The sequence below is a fragment of the Cryptosporidium ubiquitum genome (genome assembly GCF_001865345.1).
Source record: "Cryptosporidium ubiquitum isolate 39726 chromosome Unknown contig_12, whole genome shotgun sequence".
NCBI lineage: Eukaryota > Apicomplexa > Conoidasida > Eucoccidiorida > Cryptosporidiidae > Cryptosporidium > Cryptosporidium ubiquitum.
In genome coordinates this window covers 461,309-476,759 of record NW_021639804.1, presented here as the reverse complement: position 1 = coordinate 476,759, position 15,451 = coordinate 461,309, and the positions used below count along the sequence as shown (strand labels likewise).

General features: G+C 28.9%; 7 protein-coding genes across 7 annotated transcripts; 5 read left to right on the top strand and 2 right to left on the bottom strand.

The window, feature by feature from the left end:
* Positions 1-791: 791 nt before the first annotated feature.
* Positions 792-2,933, top strand: cubi_02011 (uncharacterized protein; the record flags this gene model as incomplete). Its single annotated transcript, XM_029019023.1, has 1 exon — positions 792-2,933. One exon carries the CDS (start codon positions 792-794, stop codon positions 2,931-2,933), a length of 2,142 nt encoding a protein of 713 aa, XP_028876497.1.
* Positions 2,934-2,950: 17 nt separating this feature from the next.
* Positions 2,951-4,561, bottom strand: cubi_02010 (uncharacterized protein; the record flags this gene model as incomplete). The annotated part of the gene is made up of 1 exon (XM_029019022.1): positions 2,951-4,561. One exon carries the CDS (start codon positions 4,559-4,561, stop codon positions 2,951-2,953), a length of 1,611 nt encoding a protein of 536 aa, XP_028876496.1.
* Positions 4,562-5,076: 515 nt separating this feature from the next.
* Positions 5,077-5,598, top strand: cubi_02009 (uncharacterized protein; the record flags this gene model as incomplete). The annotated part of the gene is made up of 1 exon (XM_029019021.1): positions 5,077-5,598. One exon carries the CDS (start codon positions 5,077-5,079, stop codon positions 5,596-5,598), a length of 522 nt encoding a protein of 173 aa, XP_028876495.1.
* Positions 5,599-5,757: 159 nt separating this feature from the next.
* On the top strand, positions 5,758-6,441 carry cubi_02008 (methylase; the record flags this gene model as incomplete). The annotated part of the gene is made up of 1 exon (XM_029019020.1): positions 5,758-6,441. One exon carries the CDS (start codon positions 5,758-5,760, stop codon positions 6,439-6,441), a length of 684 nt encoding a protein of 227 aa, XP_028876494.1.
* A 117-nt stretch (positions 6,442-6,558) lies between these two features.
* Positions 6,559-6,906, bottom strand: cubi_02007 (uncharacterized protein; the record flags this gene model as incomplete). The annotated part of the gene is made up of 1 exon (XM_029019019.1): positions 6,559-6,906. One exon carries the CDS (start codon positions 6,904-6,906, stop codon positions 6,559-6,561), a length of 348 nt encoding a protein of 115 aa, XP_028876493.1.
* A 246-nt stretch (positions 6,907-7,152) lies between these two features.
* Positions 7,153-10,323, top strand: cubi_02006 (uncharacterized protein; the record flags this gene model as incomplete). Its single annotated transcript, XM_029019018.1, has 1 exon — positions 7,153-10,323. The coding sequence occupies one exon, from the start codon at positions 7,153-7,155 to the stop codon at positions 10,321-10,323; it is 3,171 nt and encodes a 1,056-aa protein (XP_028876492.1).
* A 729-nt stretch (positions 10,324-11,052) lies between these two features.
* On the top strand, positions 11,053-15,138 carry cubi_02005 (RING domain-containing protein; the record flags this gene model as incomplete). The annotated part of the gene is made up of 1 exon (XM_029019017.1): positions 11,053-15,138. One exon carries the CDS (start codon positions 11,053-11,055, stop codon positions 15,136-15,138), a length of 4,086 nt encoding a protein of 1,361 aa, XP_028876491.1.
* Between the last annotated feature and the right edge of the window lie 313 nt (positions 15,139-15,451).

The window sequence follows — 15,451 nt, the reverse complement described above, 5'->3', positions numbered from 1 at the left end:
TATTATAATATGATGTTATCTATATTGCAGAAATTAGATTTGGCAGAACTTTCCTAGACTTTTCTTTCTTGCTTAAAAATTAACTCAACTTCTTTACATGTAGCTCCCGTTTATTTCACTGATCTTTAATACTGGCTTGTTCTCAAAAAATGATTAATACCTTAATAGATTCCTGACAATTGCAATTCAACCTACCTAATATCATATATCCTTCCTTACCGCCTTTTAAAAAAGTCAATAATTTCTTTGATTACATGCAAATCAGAAAAAAAACAAAAAATCACCTCAAAAGAATATACTAATTAGTCTTCTTTAATTTAAAAGCTCATTCAAATTTATCATATTACTTTAATTTCATCTTTTAAGCTTTTTTTTCCTCTTTTCTTAAATAAAATAATATTAGACCTTTTTCCCGCCAAAACTCTGATTATTGTATATTATGTAATTAAAACATGAATTAAATTGAAAAAAAAAGATTTAATATAAATTTCTGATTTAAGTTAATATTAGATAATAATATTATACAAATAAAGGGAATTAAATTGGTCAATTACAGTTTTCAAGTTAAATCAATATATAATAACAGTAATACTTGAAGAAATAAAATTTGACACACAAAAACCAATAATAGAACTATTGGAATCGATTTTTTAAATTAATTATCTATCAAGAAGAGTCTGATAGAAATAATATGTGTGTGCGTTTAATTAATTCCTTAATATAAAAAACAGTTAAATTAATCTTTATATTTAATTTAAGAAAAGAGCTGATCTGAAGATTTAAGTTTTAAAATGTCCATAGGATATTCTAATAACAATAATATAGTAGACAAAACACTTGAGGCAGAGCTAAATAATCCGAGAATATTGGCTTGGTCTGTAATTATTAAAGATGGTCAACCAATCCACAATAATAATGCTTTAAAAGTAGATAATAACTTAACTTCATTTCCAAATGATTCTACAAGAACAAGTTTTGAGTTTAGATCTCCAAGCCCAAAAAGTTCTTCCCTTAATTCACCCTCTTTTTTTTCAAGAAGAAACACAACAGAAAAGTCAAAAAATAAAGAAATAGGACTGGAAAAAAATAAACAAGAGTTTAAAGATGAGTTTTTGAGAAAAATTAATGAAGAAAATGTTACAAACAATGAACCAAATTTTAATGTAGTTAAAAGAGATTTTAGTATATGGAGATGTTTATATTGGCCAGAAATTGCCATAAATCCAGTATATTCAGGAGGATATGGCAAAATGAGATTAGCTTTATGCTTGAATAAAATCTTAACTTCTGCTCAAGAAAGAAACCAAAATCATGTAATTATGGGAAGAACAAGTTATGAAAAAAGAGAATGCATAAATTTATTGCCATATATACGAATTCTATATGATAATGAGCTTTTATTCCAGTCTTGTATAGTCAATAAGAACATTTGTGTTATTCTTGAGATAGAAGTTCACCATCCACTAAGTAGAATTATTATTGAAATATTTGACTTTGATGACTCTGATCCATCCCTAATAAGCAGTAGTGACAACTTAATAGGCCATATAATAATACCAGTAGGAGCTCACTCAAATAGAAAACCACTTGAGAATAGATTAATAGTAGCTTCAGATGATGATGGTAGAATATTATTTATTAGAAAAACCCACCAAAAAAAAGTGCACAATGAGAATTTAATGGCTCAGAAACTACTTAGATTTCCTATTAAAAGCTGCGAGAGACTAAGTAAAACCAGAAAAAGTAGATTGGAATTGAGTGAATCACCAAATATATTTAGTGAATTTATTGATGAAGAAGAGACACTTCGAGATACCTTGATAAGAAACTCCAGCAAAGAAAGTCTAGATGGTTGCATTATAAATGAATTACCTAATATTATATATTTTGAACTGGCAAATCAGATGGTCAAAGATGCCATCGATCTTAGCCACAGTGCTGAAATAAAGTATAAATCAATTGGAATACTTCAAGAACCTCATTGCAGCTTTGTGGTACAAGTTTTTTCAGAAATTAAATGGTCAAGACTCTCAATTATTCCACGTGAAATATTTGCTCTTTATCTTCCAGAGCCTAAAGTGAGTTCGAAATATAAATATAACAATAAAAATAGTAATTACAATTTTCACCATACAAGTTTGAAAGATAATAATCTTGAAATTAATATAAAAATAATAATCAACTCAATGATACTATTGAAAGAAATTTATTATTCTGAGTGTATCTATCCTTATAAAGTATATATTTGGAAACTTTTTAATTGGGAATTACAACTACACTCCTTGTTTGCTTTAAGTATTATATGGTATCTGTTATTTCACCCAAAATATATTTTTTCATTGGGATTTCTATTTGGATTAATAATATTATTCATGAACTTTCATAGGAACAATCTTATTTTAAATTTGGAAAGGTCTATTTCTAGAAATTTGAAAACTTTAAATTCTGTTGACTATGGAACTGACGAATTAGAAGATAATATTCTTTGTTCCCCAATAAAAAGCAATAATCACGCAAAATCTCTGCCTTTAAATAACAATTCTATTCCATTAGAAAACTTGGAGGAAAGTAAATCAATCGAAAATATTGATTTTACAATTTTGGAAAATCTTTTAACATCAATATGTTCACCAAACACTATTAAATACATTCAGAAATTCTCTTATATATTTGAAAAATCAGCAATACTTATTTATGGAATTATTAAACTTCATTTTTGGGGAAATTTCTTTCAAAGTATATTATTGGCTTTTGCTTATTCAATATTTTTTCTTATATCATTATTATATTCAAATGAATTCTCTAAATACATGCGTTACTTTTTTCTGACAGCAGTTTTACTTCCATCAACATATTTCCTTCCTCCTATTAAAGGATTTCTAAGAATTATCAAATCTTACAAAAAATTCAAGAAATTGAAAAAAAATAGATAAAAATTTGGTTTAAATCTTTATATAAATCTGAAATATGGCATGTAATCGATAGAATTAACCATTTCAATTCTTTCATTACTAGGATTTTCTGATAAATAATCATTTTGCCTTGATTTTGGAGTTGTTATGATTTTTTGTATTAAAAATAATAACATTTCACGTATAAAAAATACTATAATAATTGTCCAAAAAAATTGACTAATATTTATTTCGCCTTTTTCAAATATACCATTTTCTCCATTCATATTCGGTGCTAAATTTTTGGCCACGTCATTTTTCCAAATATAGTTCTTTATTGCATGCAAGTATGTGGAAACATTCAAATTACCGGTATTTGCATGCAACCATTGCATTTCATCGCTGCTTGAGTTGAAAGGAATAATGATAATAATTAGTATAGATAGAAGAAATTCCATAGATCTAAGCGAAAGCAAAGAACATGATATACTAACATCATGTTTAATTCTATTTTGAGAGGTTAATAATAAAGGGAGAACTCCAAATAAGTTAATAAAAAGTCCAATAATTAAATTGGTTATTGGTGAATTATGGAATGAGAAGCATAGGCCCATGAAAATGAGTTGTAATGTGATTGTAATTAGAAAATTCCATGGCCAAAAAGGGATTTGAATTAATAAATACATTATTGAGAACTTTAAGAAAATATCTAAAATTTGATAAATTATCAATAAAAATGAATAAATAAATATTAGTCTATATATTGACCATTTAGATGTTTCTGATAATTTTATTGGTAATACTCTTGGAACTATTACATAGCTATTGTAGTATATATCTGAGTTATGAATAGGAAAAAATAATTCATTTCTAAGATTTAATTCATTAATATCTTCATCATTTGTTAAATTTACAAAATGAAGATTTTTCATTATAGAAGTATTTGATACAAAATACCTCAACCAGGGAATACTTAAAGGATCAATTGTGTTCTTGAGTAGTAACTGTTCATCGCTAATTAAATCATTTAGTAATCTGGAATTATATCCCATTTCTTGTCTACTTTCTTTAATTAGCAATGAAACATTAAGGTTACTTCCGTTAATAATAGATGTTTCTCGATTTTGTGATCCTATTTCTTCACTAGATACCACCCTTTTTAGCTCATGGCAATAAAATATATCTATAATTACATCAAATATTGATAAATAAGTTAAATAAATCATAGCTATTGCAAACCCTGTATAACATAATTTGATTAAATCATCAAAATACAAATTTTCAAAATCATTGGGACCTCTATTAATAGTACCTATACTTAAGCCTATTAAATTGGTAAATGCAAAGCTTTCAAAACCCATTATTATTATATCCAGAAATATAAATATTAAAGGCACCATTTTTAATATAGAAATAACCAGTATTTTTTCATTAAATAAATTTTCATATTGATTTAACTCAGAGCAATTAAAGTAACCGTTCAAGATTTTGTAAAATTGTCTCATACTTTTTATCACATTTCCAAATCCTATATCAACAAAAACTAATAAACCATTAATAAAATCCTTTTCATAAAATCTTAAAATTGAATTATACATAGATGGTGAGTACATTATAAATATAATAGCTGCCAAAAGAGACCAATAATTACTGATATTAAGTGAATTCATTTATTTCAGAGTTATTGAAAATTAGTAAAAAGTTGAAATTTTAACTTACTATAAATATAATTTAGCTATTAAAAAAATTTCAAAAATAAAAGAGATCAAAGTTAGCAAAATAGAAATTGTTTCTCTAAAGTAGTTTCAAAAGATAAAAATTAAAACATTAATTACAATTTTAAAGTATTCACTTTTTTCTTATTTTCTCCGCAATTAACTTACCTGAATAAAAGTAAACAATTTCTACTTTCAGAAATTTCTGGATAAATGCAAATCTGATTGTAGTTCATGGTTTCGAATCTCCTTCATAATCTATTTCATTATCATAACTTTATTTTATCTAAATAATCTGAACACATGCATATATATAGATGTATATAATATATATATATATATATGTACATATATATTCAAAAATTGCATTCCTGCATACATGAATTATTATTATGTGCAATGTTAAAAAAATATATAAAAATTTCCCGCCAAAATGCCTCTTAAAAATTGTTAATTAAATAAATTAATTAATGAATTCAATAAAATTATTAAACTTAAAGATAATTCAGAATTTGAATAGATTTAATAGTTCATGCAAAATTTTCAACTTCAGAAATTCAGCAATTCCACTAAAATTTTTATTCGACAATAATTATAAGTTATATGTCCTAAAGGCACATAGCATATTGACAATTCAAAAGAGCAGAATCAACACAAATTCCTTAGATATTTCCCAATTCAATTTAAAAACTGAAACATTATTCTTTGAAATTGAAAGTAAATTGAACGATCTTCTCGATAGTGGTTTTCTTTCCGATATTGATCTTCATGATGAATTTATGAATATTACTTTCAATCTTAATGGAGTGAAAAATACTATAGTTATTTCAAAACAGCCAGCAACTAAACAAATTTGGTACTCATCACCTTTAAGAAAACCTGATTACTTTGAATTCAATTCTGATTGGAGATCAAATAGAACAAATGAAACTCTCTTTGAAGCCTTGCATGATGATTTATTCAAGGCTACAGGAATACATGTTAATTTTTAATTTATTTGGCGCTAATAATTAATATTTTTTGATTTGAATGGCCATTTTAGAAAACTTTGGCGCCAAAAAAATAATAGACAAAATATGAGAACGCTCATTTTAAAGTATTTATAAATTTAAATAATAATCAACAAATAAGCAAAGATATACTGTGGCTCAATGGGTTTAGATAATATATACAAATCTAAATTAATAAACAAGAGCTACTGGGAAGAGTTTTATGAAAATGAACTAAAGTCATATAATGAAGTTGGCTTTAGAGGTGAGGAGTGGTTCGGGGATTATATTAATCCAATAGTAGGTTGGATTGTAGAAACTGGATATGACGTAGCATCTAAAAGAATTCTAGACATAGGATGTGGAAACGGCTTATTTTTGATAGAATTAATACGGAATATCAATTTTAGCAGTGCTGTTGGCATAGATTATATACCATCTGCAATCGAACTTGCAAAAAAAATAGTTAAAGAAGAAGGATTTTCTAGTAAAATTTCATTATATCCAGTAGATTTAGTTTCAGGAAAGGACGTTTCAAAACAAAGTGACGATGAAAAGATCTTAGATCTGGGAAAATTTGAAATAGTTGTTGATAAAGGAACTTATGACATTTTTGTAATGAAAAATGAAAGGCATGTCTACAAAGATAGTGTTTCAAGATACTTAAAAAATGGAAGTATTTTATTCATTTCCTCGTGTAATTCAACCCCAGAAGAATTATGTAATGTATTTGAAGATCACGTCCATTTTGAAAAAGTGTCAGAGTTGAAGCACAAATCTTATAGTTATAATGGAAAAGAAGGGCAAGTCCTAGCCTCTGTAGCTTTTAGATATATTATGAGTTAATTAACATTTACTAGAGGTTCCAAGCCAGAAAGTACTTTATCTATTTGATCAAATAAAAATAAAGTATCTATTTTCAAAGTTTTATACTGGGTTTGTATTAACTACAGTAATTATTAGTTAATCATTATGTATATATACATAAAATCTAATTAGTATATTATTATTATAACGTACCTTAATTTCTCCCTTAATATTTATCATACTTTTTAACCGTGTTAATTTCTCCCTATTAAATTCCTTCTTCTCATTTCCGTCCAAAAAAATATCATTGTATTTGGAAACATTATTTAAAAGCAGTAAAGTTTCAGTCATACTGTCAAATTCAAATGAACTTATTATTGACTCCTCATCCTCCAAATGAGAAGTCCCTTCCCTCTTAAAGTCTATGTTGTTCTCCTGGCATAACCTTCTGAGGTACTTAATCTCGTCACACAATTCCTTAACCAATTCGATCTTTCTTGACATCCTCAATAGCAACTAATTACTAGAAATAACTTAGTAAAAAATGTATCTCAAATCATTATTTCCTATTACTATTCTTTTTTTTCATCCATCAAATTAATTAAACTCACAGGACGCGCCAATAAATGGCGCCAACTTGCCTTTAATATTTGAATATGGTCAAAGTTTACATTGAAATAAAAATCAGGACGGCTTAAGAAAGAGAAGAAGAGTAAATTGCGGAAATAAAAGTCTTCTAACTTTGGAGAAATGCATATGAAAAAGAGAAGGAAGTCTGATAGTGACCAATCATTTGAACCCAATAAGTCAATTGCATTAGATAGCCAAATAAATAGTAATGTCTTTAATGATTGGAATACTGAAATAACTGTTATTACAGAAAGGCTTCGCGATGAACTCGATACTAAAGTTAGTCATTTGTACGAAGGAATAGGGAAGGATTTAGAAATTAATATATTTGATTACTCTCAAAACGAAGATGAATATTATTTAGGGTTGTTAAAGAATACTAATATAGAAAACAATATTAAGAAAATAATAGATTGTCTTGAAAGATATAAAGAGTCTTTGAAGTTGGAAAAAGAAAAAAATAAGGACTCCAACATATTGGAAAATCTCAGAAAGAATCTCTCAAAATGTTATTCAAAGTTTGCATCTCAAAAATACATTAAGGATGGCGAATTCACTATTAAGAATTGGACATATTTTTTACCTATCTTACTTTCAAACTCCATTTCAGAAATTGAAATTTCTGTAATTTTAGATAAACTTCCAACTATTGTCAAGTTTTTGATCAAATCTATAAGGAAGTATCAGTTATCAACTGGTAAATGTATTTCTGTTGAAACTATTGATACAATCAACATGTATAGAAGTATTTTAAATGAGTTTGAGAAAATTAGTAAAATGTATAATGATATACATAATCTCACCATTGAAAGAATGGTAATGGAAGTTCACGATCCATTTACTTTATATATTAAGAATACCATGAATTATATTGACAAAACCAAGTTATCTTTAAGTTTTATTCCATTCAAATTTGGAGAAGAACATATTGAAATGCAAAAATCTTCCATGACTAATTTTAGTCTAGACTTTTCATATAAACCTTTTGATACATTATATATGATTTATGGGAGTAATATTTCTTCTCTTGGTGTTTTTGGTAGTAACTATTTAAATAGAAGAATGAATTTGGATAATCTATGGCAATTAAGTATCTTCAAAAACCAATCTATTTCTCTGATCCTTAATACTAATAGAGATAGGAACGAAAAATATGAGGATTTTGATATTGAAAAGCTTGATAGTTTTATAGGAAGCTTGGGATATGGGTATTCATCATTTGACTCCCTTAAGCTTATGAATCCGAGGCCAGAACTAAACAAAAGACTATCAAATAATATGTTAAGATTGCAAATTAGCAAGAAAGTTTATAAAAAATATAACAAAGAAATGGATCCTAATACAAAAGTTAAGCATTCTATATGCCTTAATCCACTAATTCAAAAATTTACTGGTACTGATTTAGTAACTGAAGATAACCAAAAGTTCGGATTTAAAGACTTTTCCAAATTCCCTTCAATTCCAAACAAGGAGCCAGAACGAGCTGAACTTATCTTTTCTAAAGAAGTAAAATCAGAAGATAAGAAAATTCCTCTTGGATTCATATCTACAGTAAAAGAAAAAAAACATGGAAATAGGGAATTAGAGCTAGTTATTTTAGATGTTAAAGAATGTAGTAATTATATAATGAATCAGAATAAGTCTTCAACAGCTAGAAATCTAAGATTTGAGGAATACGGATTGTTTTGGAAGACCAACCCAGGAAAAGATGGTATATATAGCTTTAAGATGACTCCATTGCGTAGTTGTAATGCTTCAATCCACCATTCAATAAGGTTTAAATCTCACTTATACTATTCCAGGTTTCTATTTGAACAACTTGTTAATTCTAATTGGAAGAAGAGGATAATAACGAAAAACAAGAAATATTATAAACTTTCTTCTTTAGTAAATGGAGGATTTTTAAGTAAATCTCAAAGGGAAACAGTTAACAAGATCTCAAAAATTATATTAAACAATGGTTTATGGGAGAATTTTAGTGATATCGTGCCAAAATTATTAACGGGTACCGACAAAAAAATTAATGATCATGATCTCGATGAGTGGGAAGATTTTGATGAAAATGATGAATTTGATAAGGAAATGAGTAAATTATCATCTGAGAGTAGGAATAGTTCAACCTTGAAATCTTCAGAGTTTTATGGAAAATATTTAAAGTTAAATTCAAAAAATTATAAGTTGATTTCAAAAAGATGCCAAAAAATGTTGGCTAAATATATATTTAAAGAGTATCCAAGGTTTTTGACACAGTATTTTAAGATTAGGAAAGAATGGAAAGAACATAATAAAAATGAAGTTCAAAAGAGAAATAAACAAAATGTGAACAACTCATCTAGACTACAGTTAGACATTATTGGATACTCAGGAGAAAAGAATTTAAAAGCACAATTTTCTAATTTTGAGAATCTAAATATTAAGCATGAGCCTAATGAACTAAAAACTGCTAATATTCAAGATCCACAAGTTCTTCATTTGATTAAGTTAGAAAAGAAAGAAGGACAGAATGCATTATCAGTTTTACCCAAGTTTGACTCAAAATTACCTTTGAATCAGATTTATAAGCTTGAAAATTTCATATCTACAGAATTATTTAGTAATATTAAAGTTGAATGGACTAAAAACACATCTAATATATATAGCAGTCAGCTAAATAATTTTTCAAAGATGCTACTAATTAATTTAAATAATAGTTCAGTTTTGAATTCAAAACTCAAATCTTTCTTTTTAAAGATGATAATTTATATTAATTGGCTTATATACTTAATTAACAATTCAAACAAATCATTTGGTGGATCTAGAGCTGTTCAAAAATGTTTGCAAGCATCTTTAGATTCTCAATCTAATAATCAAAACTCAAAGTACCAAAATAATTTGAGAATTCCAATCGAATTTTGTAATTGGATAATAGATTCATTCATGTCAAAATACCAGACAGAAAGTCTTCAGACAAGATTTAGCTTCTCCACAGCAGGAGAAAATAAACTTTTTGTTACTATTTTGTGGCTTTCCAATTTTGTTAATTCTCACTCACACAATATTAACTATACAGATTACAATGGTGATCACTTTGACTTACCAGAATTCCTTCCTTCTTCAGAACCTCCCCCAATAGAATTTTCAAATCTTTTGCTTCAAGACCTAAAGGATAAATTCACCAAAAAGTTCAGAAGCATTGCTCATGCAATGGGTTTCAGATCAACATCTCCACCCCCTGCAAGATTCAAATCCAAGAATTACATGATACCTCCGAATGTTACTAATGTGATTTTGAACGAGTTCCCTAGATTATAATGTATTTACAAAAGAATTAGCTTTTATTTCAGGACAAAATGACAAACAAATATATTTAGATTTTTGACTATTAACTTTATATATCAATCTAAATCTTTAATAAAAATAATAATCTACTTCTTCATGTTTTTTTTTAAAATATTATTATTAGTTCAAGCAAAAAGGATAAATTCCTTTTTTACTCTAATTGTATGATTCTAAAACTGAGCTGTACTTTAATCAGATGTTATGCAAAATGTACTTATTTATATCTAAGACAGATGAAATAATAGTTAAAAATAAAACAAAAGTATCATCAAATACTTTGATCACAAATTAAAACTTATATTATTTAAGAGAAATACTAAAATTATGTAAAATAATTGATTATTTTATTAAATAATAATTAATTTTTAAGTTTCCATACCATTGCATTGTTCTACACATATTATACACAATTAAATCATGTTTTAATTCCACAGTTTACCGAAATGTTTGATTTTTAGTCATGAATTATACGTCTTGTTGTTTTAATTCACTGTTATTATTTGTTATTTTTATTTAAATATTACTTTTAAAATTAATCTAATTAATTTATAGTTACCGGTACCTTTTATTAAAGTGGACCTTCCCGCCGAATGTTCCCGCCTGAAATAATATTAAGATAATAAAGAGTAAAAATACAAAATTTATAAATAGTAATAAAAAAAGGCAAAAAAGGATATGAGATGAACTAAGAAAATCGTTGAAATGAGTGTGACTTTAGGGTCCATATTGTTCCCTGAACGTCGAAAAGTGGTGGTTGATACTAGGAAGGGGCTTCACAATAAGAGAAAGAAGCAGGTAAATGCTCAGAAAAGCCAGGAACAAACTTCTAAGCAATTTACTACGCGGCTTCTTTTGGATGACGAAACAATTGCTCCAAATGATTTTTTGACCCCATTTCCAACTGACGATGTAAGAAACACAGAACAATTTTGGGAGTATTTAGAGCGTGTGTTCTATCCAGTGGATGAAAGATGGATCAGCATCTTGGATCTTTCAGCAAGACCACAAAATATGGAGCCTAAGGAAGCATGTATAGGCTTACATTTTGCCTATAGGTGGGCATTGGTAGATTTATTTGATACAAGTGAACTTTTTAAGTTGGTTGGAAATAGAAACAAGATATTTAAAAATATTATAGAGAAATCCAAGAATTCTTCATCTGAAAATAAGATAAGTAGTAAGCATGTAGAACAGGATCAAGTTTTAGATAAGTCTGAGAAATCTCAGTTGGATGGCTCAGAAAATTCAGATTTAGAAGAACAGAAGATTATAAGTTATTTGGAGTTTCTGGATCTTCCAATACTTGAATTGATAGGAATTGATCCAACAATATTAGGCGGAATAAACACAAATGGTGGAAATTCGACAAAGCAATCAGAAAATTCAAGTCAAAATAAAAGAACTGTGAATAATCCTTACTTTGAGGAATGGAAGTTTCTTTATAAGAGATTGTGCTATATTGAGAAGGAAGTTGACTCTATGCTTTTAAAACTAACAAATAACGTTAGTGAGAATATTCATAAAGATAACTCTAGAAAGTTACTACAAAGACATCAAAAAAAGAAATGCAGAGAATTCCTATTAAAGGTAATGCACTACCACAGCATGAGACAATTTGTAGATTCTTTGGAAGAGGTTTTGTATTTTGATGAGAAAACTGGATTATATTTGACTACCTGGGATGACGGAGAAGCAGTAAGAGCTGCATGGGTGAGCCAGGATCAGCTTCTACAGCTTCTTTTATTTAGGCCAAGCTCTACAGAAAGCAAATATTCCGTTTCCATCCCAAGTGAATATATTCCTTATGCAAGGTCTTTAGATACTAATTGGCTTAGATATCTCCTAGATTCTGGTCTAACAATGATCAACGATAATCCTGATAATTCTCAGGACGATGACAGGCTTGGAGATACTTTGAATCTAGATAGCCCTTCTAAGCCTAAAGATGGTTGTATTGAACTTTCAAGGCATCCTCTCTGTCATTACTGTAGAAGAAGTTGCAAGAGACTGAACTATTCCAGATGTCCATCAAAAATTAAACCTTTAAATCTTGGAATTAATCCTTCAGGGCTTAATCAAACGAATCAAAGTCAAAATCTAGATTCTAATTCTATCCTAAATAATTCCAATTCATTAAAGCTACCAGGAGCCTCAACTTCTACTAGTTCATCTAATATTTATTATTCTAGGTCTCTTATTCCATGGAGAGTCCCGAAATCCCAGAAAAATATGGAGAATAGTGACCATTCTGAGCCAACATATATAATTAATAATAATCAAAACCACAGTCAACATATAAATCAAACTCAATTTGGATGTAAGTCGGGAAGATCTATTAACCTCAATGGCAGACCTTCAGTTGGAGGGAATTCCTGTGGACCTATGGCGTCTTATCTACTCAATGTTAATAGATCCCATGTTTGTAATATCTGTACTGATTTTGAATCAAATCTGGATAAGTCTGAGTTTATTTCCCAAGAAGAAATCTTAATTAGCAGAGCTTATTCACCTAATAACTGTTGGAGAATGTACTGCTCAGAGTGCATCATGCATAATTTCTCCTCTGTAATTAAGCAAAAGTACTCAAGTGGAATAGTTTTAAGATATTATTGCCCTTTTTGTAATGGTGCATGTAATTGTGAAAGGTGCCTCAGAAATCAACAAATCAGAAAAATCAAAAACTACCTAAAATCACGTTTCTGTGGATACGTTTTTCAGTGTTCAATCTCCAGCTGTGTTATTCAAAACGAGCTCAGCTGGTATGACTTTCTCAAAGACTTTGGTGGAGACTCACTTTTATTCCCACATGTTAACAATACTTTTAAAGAAAACACTATGACAGGAAACAGTGAGACAACTTTGATCAATGATCAAGGAGAGATTGATGAATCTCTAGTTAATCTCAAGAATATAGCGATAGTTTCTTATATTAACAATGCAAATAGAAGATTTTCTATTGCAGAAAATACTCATTTAGGCTTCATTTGGCTACAAGCTAACAATATTCAGTTCCAAAAACCTCCTCCTTCCTCATCAACAGGAAATACGGGTTCAAGAGACCATAATTCTAAGAAAACAACCATACTCAGTGGCTCCAGTTCAGGAAACAATATTTCAGATCATACCAAACTATTATCTAAAAACAAATCGAGAAATAGGTCCTCAATTAATGGAACACAAAAAAACAAGAGATGCTCAAGTATTCAAAGCAACTTTGAGGATACTGATTTAGGTAATACAAATGGCACAAAACTTCAACAAAATACACAAACTGTTTCTTCAAACTCGATTTTTTCTTCAAATATTCACAAATCCCACTCAAATTCTATTAAAGGGAATGGCGCTCATAATTCCCCGCCTTCCATTCATATACCGCGTGAAGTGGTAAATGAGCCAACGCATGCATCTGGTGCTTCGGTACTATGGAGTTTGAGGTCAATTTTAATAAATAATGTCAATAAATATCATAAAGAATGTTTGAGTAACTTGGAGCGTTGGGAGGTTATTCAAGAATTATATAACAGAAAAAGGGTGGAATTAGAGTGCTACTTTGAGGAGTTGCTTTCAAAATTGAATTTAATGGATGAATGGATTCGCTCAATATCGTTCACGGAGACTAACAAAAGATTTATAATGAGGAAGATGCCGCTATTATGTTGGGCTACAGATATCCCATCAGCAAAAACTTTTAATTACGATGACTACCCTCAGCTCATGCCTAATAATAATGTTGTGGAGATGATTAAACATATTCAGAACTTTGTAAAAAATGGTATTGTTTCAGAAGATTTACCAACCCACCAAATTTTGGGGTTTTCGGAGGTTGATGAAGGTGGTGGAATTACTGGAATATCACAAAAGACTACTCCAAGTTTAAAGCTAATTGATAAATTACCAGGAATGATGACTACAAACTCTCCCAGTTCAGTAATGGAGTTTCTAATGAATTCGATCTCCGAAATTCAAAATATTGTGGTAAAGACAAATAATAATTCTTCCAAAGATGATTCAGGAAAAACAAATAAGATACAAAGGAACTCTAAAAGAGACAAATCTAACTCTAAAAATCCCACTCAAAACAAACTTCCAAGCTGTGATATTTTAAACCCAGATGAAGTAAAAGTTTCATCTTTTGTAAATGGTTTGGCCTCATCTTCCTCATCCTCTTCCTCAACAGCAGAGGCTGAAGGAAATCAAGTTAACAGTAACTCTCCTATTAATGCTGAATTTTTATCGAATAAAAACAGTGAGCTGGAGATTATTTCTTCTAATGATAAAAGTGATCCTTCTCAAATTTTTGGACCGTCAAATGGAGGTGCGATTCAAAAATCTGATAAAAGTGATTTACCTAACTTTAACTATCATGAAGGACATAATTCTTCTATTAATCCTTTTATCTATGGAAATAACTCCTATATGCTTGATGAAGGCACTATAGACACATTCCAGCCCTATTCTAATAAAACTATCCCAAATCAGGACCCTAGTGTTGTTGATTCAATCCAAAATAAATCTAAAAAAAGAAGGTCATCTTTGGAATTGACTTTTGTGGAAATCATGACTCCAGAGAGGAAGAGGGAACTGGCGCTAAAAAGAAGGCGCGATAGGGAAACTATTAGAAAAGCTATGAAAATAAACAATCATTCATCCTCATCAAGTACAGCTTCTTCAAATATCATTGGAGGAACTGGTATTAAAAGTGTTGAGGACATTAGTAGTTTAAGTGGAGATGGTACAGTCTTTAGTATCAGCAGTAATGGAAGTAGTTTTGGCTCACCCCAACTATAAGAAGAAGATAGCCATCCAATTCTTCGCTGATTAGCTTCATTATTCACCTTACTACTACTTTAAATTAACTGTCTTTTTTAATTAATTTTTTAAAAAATTTGCCTCAACTGTCTTGTCTTACCTTTGTCCCATCCCCAAACATGTACCTGGGTTTAGTCTCTCTATATATCTTCTATATAAAGAATCTAACCTCAGAATTAAAATCAAGTGGGTTTTAAGTTAGCAACCTTTTCCCCCCCTCCCCTTTTTTTTGTTTTTAATTCCTTTAATTAATTTGATTGTCCTATATTAAAGTTTACTATTTGTTGGCGCC